This window comes from Aptenodytes forsteri, unplaced genomic scaffold (assembly GCF_000699145.1).
Source record: "Aptenodytes forsteri isolate BGI_AS27 unplaced genomic scaffold, ASM69914v1 Scaffold92, whole genome shotgun sequence".
In the NCBI taxonomy this organism is placed as follows: Eukaryota; Metazoa; Chordata; class Aves; order Sphenisciformes; family Spheniscidae; genus Aptenodytes; species Aptenodytes forsteri.
The window spans coordinates 985808-993607 of NW_008794581.1; the positions used below are offsets into that span (position 1 = coordinate 985808).

A 7800-nucleotide genomic window follows, 5' to 3' on the forward strand; every position below is an offset into this window, starting at 1 on the left:
CTCCTCATTCACTCCTTTATGAGCACAAGGAGCTAAATTAATGATAGGCACACATAATGAATAATTCAGACACCTCTAATAATTAGTCATTTTTACTAAGATCAGCGATTGCTTGTGCACATGGATGAAAAGAGGAACTTCAGCCACCCAATACCAATTTTCTAATGAATTCTTCATTACCCAAAATTGAGGCAGGCTTTGGAATTCATTGTTTGCATCAAAAAGCTTCCCATTTCCTCAAAAAACAGGCCCCCCCCCCAAAAAAAAAATCTCTGGAGTTATTTATACCCCTTTATGTCACACGTAAATTCCACAACACATAGTAATATACTTGCACTGCAGGAAGAGGCTGATATCCCCTCCTGATTTAAAGGACTTTTCTTCCAAAACAACATATTCCTCTTAAATTTGAGGTTTCTGATACGGGTGGTTTGAGGAAACATCCATGCCACCAGGGCTTATAGCCTGCCAGAAACAAGACACAGGGTGCAAGTGCGAGTCCAAGCTGCCGCTAGCCAGGAAAGCACAGCAGGGAGGGCAGGGACACCCCGAGCCTTAGCCTTTGAGCCTTAGCATAGAAAATAGCAAATAAACAATGAGCAAACATCCCAAACAACAAATTCCTCTGAAATTTTTGCTACCAGCTGCAGGGAGAGCAGGGTTTCCAGCAAACGTGGAGCTGGCTGGGAAAGAGGCAGAACTGTTAGTGAGATATGGAGCGAGCTTTTTAGCTTGTCATTCAGAAAAGTTATTTTCTTTTAAATTTTATAAATTAAGGAGGAGGGAAAAAAACCCCAGCCAAATACAGCAGCAGGGCACTGGTGCCGTGGCCTCTCCATGCCCGCCAGCTGCAACAGCCCATCCGAGAGGCTTAGGCGAAGATGCAAAAGGGAGTCGGCTCTGCACTGGATTTTAAGCTTTGCTCCTGCCACATTGACTGCTCCCCTCTCCCCAGCCACCTGCAGGGATGAGCAGAGCATAGCTCAGGTAAAACCCGACAGACACATCAACTCCAGCTACCAGTGCAGCTGTGGCCTTCATACACTATTTCAGAGCTGAAGCCGCTGATTTTGTGCATGTCCTTGGCACCAGAGAAGCCCAGATGTCTCTATCTTCCCAGGTGTTGAGCTTGATGCTCTCCAGATGGCATCTTGATTGCTTGAAGCTTCACTGATCAAGTTACCAGGGCTGGATCAGCTCTGCAGTTCAACCCACCCAGCCTCTCCCCACCGTGCTGGGGCACATTTGCCCAGCCCAGTATGTTTTCATCATGACTTTCTCTACTAGGTGGTGAAGAAAGAGCACCAGTTAAGCCTGCTGAAAAAAAGTTATCAAGCTAATAGCTCAGTCATTTAAGAAAGGAAAAAAAAAAAGGCAGGTTGAGCCGGCTGGCTAGAGCCAGTGCTCAGCACCACCCCAGGCAGCGAGGACCAGACATTCCCGCCCGCAGCTGCCACACGCATGCCCATCTTAGAGATGGTTAGAAATATTGTCCCCCTTCAGAAAACTAATCATTACCTGTAATCTAAATACAAGAGGAACAGAGTTCATTTTCAGATTGAACTATCGCTTTTCAGCTTTACTGTTTCTAACAAGAGGAGCATGTTTCAGCATCATGATCCTTTTTGCAGCAACATAGGCACAGATTTTGTGCCTATATTTCAGTTGTTTTACAAGTTCTTGTGACTTTCACAAGCGATGCACCAAATTTTGTTTGACTCAAACTTTCCATTGCATTAAATGCCCCTTTGGTGAGACGCTGCAGTCTCATCTGCCCTTTTCTTGCTCTCCCTCGTATTTCACGCTGAACTAACTCCCCTGTACTTAGTGGAAACATTTCATTCTACACAAGCATAAAGACCAATTTCCCTCACTTTCAATTTTTAAAAAATCTGTTCTGCCCCAGAAAAGCATCAGTGCACAGTCATTTGACTATATTTAAAGCAGGGAAGTTCCTCTTTCACTCCAAAACTACTGTTTTGCTCACACTGAACCCAGGAGGTTCAGCAAACATTTCTTTTCCTTATGACCTCCTTTCTAGCCAACTCACCCAGTTTGTCTGACCTTTGCTGCTCTGTCTCGCCTTCATTAAGGGAAGATAGCACAAGACCATCCATTTTAACAACCTGCCTCACTCCATAATGGCCTGTGATTTATACTTTTTGATTTTCACAACGCTCGCCTGCGTTAGCTGCGAAGCATCCAGCGCCACAGAGACTGTGTGTGCAGAGGTGAGTGACAGCTGCCGGTCCCTCTCGAGATACAGGAGATGTGTGTGTAGAGGATCGGTCTCTGGTGAGACCGATCTCTGGTCTGACTGTTTTCAGTTCCCAAGGGGTTTCTCTCAGGGGGATCTGAAGGCCTTTATTGGAGAAATAAGGCGGGTGTCTTGAGATGTGCTCAGGGACATCAGTCACTGTCCCTTCTCCTCCTCCTCACACCCGTGTGTCCATGCACCCTCACGCTCTCTCCTGCCACTGCTGGGGACTTTGGGAGCCTATCAAACCAGCACCATGCTTCACCTCCCAGAGAGCTGGGTGGACAATAAAGTTTCACAGGGGTGTTTAGCAGATATCAGAGCTAGACAGAGGACAGATATAAGGATTTTTGTCTCATGCTTGCACTCTCCATACAGGAATTTGTACACAGTGGTGGGATGATGGTGTCCCTGTTTGTTGTTTGGTTGGTGTGCAATACCACATGAGAATAGGAAGAAAGTACCAGGGTTTTTCCAGGGGCAGGGGAAAAGGCTGATCCATAAGATTTTTATTTTATTTTTTTGAAGTGGGAGACAAGGAAAAAAAAAGTAAGGATTTTGATTCAGGGAAGAAGCACCATGGAAACCCAGCCCTACGCAGCCCACATTTGGGGCCAATAGCAAGTTCCTCACTGAATTAAATGTACAAATTCCTGAGCACTCTGAGTTGTACACCGGGATCCCCCTGGGGATGGTTGCTCCTCAGCAACCTGTGAGAGCTGCTCCATGCCCAGAAGCATACAGAGAGAGCTTACTCACTAATTTATTTGAATGGTAAAACATAGACACTGTTCTCATTTATAGTGACAGCTACACATTTTGTATCTGTCTAAACCGCATGTCACGGCAGTCAGCTCCATGGGTTCTTCTTTGCCTATCAGTATTGAAAGCATCGACTTTTCTAAGTCTATATTTTGCCATTCCTGTAGTTACCAGTGCTGTATTATTTCAGCACTTCTAGGCTGGAGCCAAGTCGCCGTGCTACAGCAGGTACCAGGCTGGCTTACTGCACCTCAGGTCATGCCAAGTGCCCAGCTGTGGGCAGTGCTGGCTCGTCCCACCCTGCTGGTGCCGGACCCGGTGCAGTCCCCGCAGCACTGAGCTCCAGCCAGGCCCCAGCACGCTGAGGGGGAGAGGGACAGCGGAGGAGCTGCACTCCCCACCCGCATGGGCATTTTGTTGTGACAGTCCCTTTCCACTCTCTCCCGGCTCCGCCACGCCGCTGCCAGTGTCTCTCTGTCCCTGCCCACTGGGCTGTGCCGCCTGCAGCATCACAGGGCCATGGCACTCCCCCAGTGCTCCCCAGCACCCTCCGGTTACAGGATTTGCACCTATAGGAAAGGAAGGAAGTGTTCGCTGTGTCCAGCTTGTGGCTTGCAACAGATTTCCCCTCTTTCCCCTCCAGCGAGGTTACCAAGTGCCTCCACTGCCCACCTGCCTCTGCTAAGCCACAGACAGGCAGAGACATGGTTTGGTCTCGCTCACAGTCCCACGTGGACGGAAAGACCCGAACCTCATGCACCATTCCCCAGGGTGCATGTGCACCTCACCAAAACCCTGGTGAGCCACCTGCTCCTGCCCCACAGGGTGCATGCCTGCCCTGTCCTCTGCTCATCACAGAATCCAGGCTCCAGTGCATTTCTCACTGGACATCCCACCACCTGTGCTTGCTTTCTTTGGGCTAATAGAATAGCTTTGAATCTCATTAAAACTGTCAGATTGGGCAACTATGCAATACATGGTTTTACTTCCCTGCAAGCAGAACATCTCAGAGCTTCCTAGCAGGAAATTGCCAAAGCTGCAGCTGCCATGCGGCCCCGGGGATCCCATCCCTCCCAGGCTGGCCCTGTAACCACCCAGGGCTTCCTCTGGGAGCAGGGCTGGGCGAGGACGACAGTGGCACTGAGCTGGCTGCACCCATGCTCCCCATCACGCTTGGCAGCTGGGACAAATGCAATGCTCTGAGCATCTCCACTGCCTTGAGCGGCTGTGGCAGGCTATTCCAGGGCGGCGTTTCCCTGCATACCATAGTCCCAGGCTCTGATTGACTTTTGTGCAATCACCAGGCTGGTCAAGCACGTTTAATGAATTTCCCTGGTATCCACACAGTAGACTTCTCTACATAATAGATCGATTTATCTTCAGTTAAACTGAAAAGCCTTCATAGAAATTTTAAAGACTCAGCATATCAGATATGATCTTTGTCTAGCCTGAGCTAAGCCTTTCCACCATCCTTTTGCTGCAGTGTGTAACTGCAGTTCAGATCCAATTAATTTGGATATGTTCCTTCTAGAAACATTCCCAGACCTGCTCTTTTTTACCTCCCCTCTACAAGGTTTTCTTAAGATTTCTCTTAGAATAAGCTTTATTACAAGACTCATGAAATTCAGAGTTTAAAACTACCTTGTAGGGATTCTTTCTTAGGGATTAATAATTCATCCAGAAGAGTAAACAATCCTCATATGTGCTAACTTCAGTAAGAAAGTAGTACAGATGAGACACTTCAAATTAGCACAAGAGAGATTCAAGGCATTCATTTTAAAAACACACTCCACAAAAACCCAGGGTTGTGCATTACAAGCCTGCACTAAGTATTCCTAGGGTTCTGGCTGCTATGTTTTTAAATAATTCAAAATTCTGTTCGGTTTTTTTTGAAGTGCCACGGTTTCCTATTTATAGTTGCAGTACATTCCTCTTGCAGTTTCACTGTATATTTTCCACAGATTACGGTAAATAAAAGCTATAGCTGTGAAGGTTTAGGACTGAGGGAGATTCCCAAAAAACTACCCATCACAACCGAAATCCTCGACTTTAGCTTCAACGTGCTCCCGTCCCTCCAGAATTCAACCTTCTCTGAGCTGAAGTCCCTTCTCTACTTGGACTTAACAAGGTACGGGAGAACGTCCTCACTTCTGCACATCAGGTTGGTCAAACCCCCTGCTCAACGCCGGCTTCTGGAGCGCACCAGAGCAGCATCTCCCTGCCTTCACAGGGAAACCACCAGTAGCACTCACAGACAGCTGTGAAGTATTTTGCTAAGCAGGGATTGATACACTTGGGCAATATCTAGGCTTCTCCTCTGGTGACAATCATTTGCAGGACAGTGAGTGAAATACGCATTTTCCACATATTACTGCTGCTAAGACAGTAGTGACAGCAAAGTCACTAAAGCAATTTTTTAATTCACTTTTCTATAAAGATACTGTTCCCTAAACCCTAGAGAAAGACAGGTTTCGTCCTTGTAAATGTCCAGCTTTTTCTATAGGAAAAGAGATTTTCATTTTATTAAGCTGGACACTAAAAATCTCATGTCTCCCTGACTTCTACAAGTGCCTCCACACACCCATCATTTCAGGGCAGGTTTTGTTTCTCACCAGGACCCTGTATTTCAACATGAGCTTACAAATACCAGGCAACTGTCACTGTGTCACTGGAAAAGACAGACGCTTTTATCCTGGTGAAGGCAACTGATCATGAGTTCTTACAGTATGAAGTACAGTTTGGGTTATCATGTATACTGGGAGAGTCTTGTGAGACAGGCCACCGATGCTGGTTTCTTGTTGCTTTCTCAAGGTGTCAGATCAACTGGGTGTACGACAGCGCCTTTCACAGCAACAAGAAGCTGAAGACAATCGTGCTGACCGGAAACCTGCTCATGTTTCTGTCTGACACAGCATTCGCTGGCCCATGGTCCCTGAAGCAGCTTGTCTTAACACAGACGGGAATAACCAGTATGTCCTTTATTCCAATGACAAATCTGGACAGCTTGGATACCCTCATCTTGGGCAGCAACCACATCTCTTCGCTGCAGCTTCCTCCCAACTTTCCCACTCAAAACCTCAAATACCTTGACTTTCAAATGAACAACATAAGAGCAATCACAGCAGAAGATGTCCGTGTTCTGCAGAAGACCAGCAATATAACTCTCATTTTTAAAGGCAATAACATTATATACATTGAACCTGGAGCTTTCCAGTCCCATTTCTACAGTTTGGACTTTGGGGGCTGTGCTGACATCCCTGGGGTCCTGGCGGGGATACAGAACTCCACAGCCCAGACCCTTTGGCTAGGAACATTTCATGGTGTGGAAAAGGAGCCCTACATAAGCCCGAATGTGTTACAAGGCCTCTGTAATATCTTTGTCAAGGATCTCTATCTGCAGCTACGGCACTTCAGAAATCTAAATGCCGACACATTTCAGTGCTTGACCAGGCTCCGAAAGCTGGACCTAACTCAAACCCACATCAGCACATTGCCCCCCAGCATCAGCGGCATGAACTCGCTAGCAGAGTTAGTTCTCAACGCGAATTCCTTCAAGCACCTCTGTAACATCAGCTCTGCCGCCTTCCCCTCCCTCACTCATCTCCACATCAAGGGGAACTCGCAGGTCCTGCAGCTGGGCTCTGGCTGTTTGGAGAAACTGGCAAAGCTTCAACATCTTGATTTAAGTAAGAGTCATATTGAAAGCTTTGACTGCTGTAACGAAGCACTGAGCGGTTTGAGCAGTCTTCAGTACCTGAATCTGAGCCACAACATAAGGCTCCACCTCCAAGACGTGTTCATTAAGGATGGTGCTAACCTGGAGGTGCTGGACCTAGCTTTCACTCCTCTTCATATCAACACTTCACAGGGTCCCTTCCAAAATTTGCATCTCTTGCAAGTGCTGAATCTTTCCTCCTCCCACATTAATACCAGCATTCAGCATCTCTTTCAAGGCCTGGAAAACCTCATGCTCTTGGACCTTAGTCAAAATAGCTTTGAGTCAGGGATCATGCCAAAGGACAAACTGTTCCAACAGCTATCCAATTTAGAGGCACTAATCTTATCATCCTGTGAACTGACAGCAATAGGCAGCCAAGCATTTCACAGCCTCAAGAAGTTACGGCATGTTGATCTGAGCCACAACAAACTTCTTGCATTCAGCACAGATGCATTTTCAAACCTCAAGAACATCTATCTCAATTTTGCCCACAACAGGATCCGTATTCTACCACGTGACAACCTAGCATCCCTAGCTGGCCACTGCATAATCAATTTAAGTTACAACCCTCTGGACTGCACCTGCTCCAATATTGGTTTAATCACCTGGTACAAGCAGAATCTGGATAAAATTGAAGACCCTGAAGGAACGAGATGCTCTGAACCCAAATTGCTAGCTGGGGCTCAGCTGGCCACCATCTCGCTCTCCTGTGGGATCAACATGGCAGGTATCACTGCAGTTGTCCTGGCTATTTTATCCTGTGGTGCCATCTTCATTTGGGGTGCTCGCTATTTCAAACGAAATTACCAGCAAATGTAAGTTTATGATAGAGATATAGAAAAGATGTACAGCAATTGTATTAAGATGAAAGACAACTTACTGTTTTTGTTTGTGACCTGTATTTTCTTAACTTTTGTAATACCATTTCCATTTGTATTATAACTTTTAGAAAAATAATGAAAAAATTTTATTTGAGAACTGGAAAAATAAACTATGAACTGAGCCTTGAACACGAATAAGTTTTCTTGTAGAGAAATCCCAGTTCCACTCAATGTTAGCCCTG

The 7800-nt window shown here is 46.4% G+C and overlaps 1 protein-coding gene across 1 annotated transcript; it reads left to right on the forward strand.

The window, feature by feature from the left end:
* The first annotated feature begins 2141 nt into the window (after window positions 1-2141).
* CD180 (CD180 molecule) lies at window positions 2142-7556 on the forward strand. Its single transcript, XM_009272543.1, has 3 exons — window positions 2142-2231; window positions 4981-5147; window positions 5831-7556. Exons 1-3 carry the CDS (start codon window positions 2142-2144, stop codon window positions 7554-7556), a joined length of 1983 nt encoding a protein of 660 aa, XP_009270818.1.
* The last annotated feature ends 244 nt before the right edge of the window (window positions 7557-7800 follow it).

Bases quoted from the DNA above. Each gene is read 5' to 3' on its own strand.
- CD180 (XM_009272543.1), top strand. From the start codon at position 2,142: ATGGCCTGTGATTTATACTTTTTGATTTTCACAACGCTCGCCTGCGTT. The intron at 2,232-4,980 runs GTGAGTGACAGC...TATTTTCCACAG, and splicing joins CAGAGACTGTGTGTGCAGAG to ATTACGGTAAATAAAAGCTA. The intron at 5,148-5,830 runs GTACGGGAGAAC...TGCTTTCTCAAG, and splicing joins CTCTACTTGGACTTAACAAG to GTGTCAGATCAACTGGGTGT.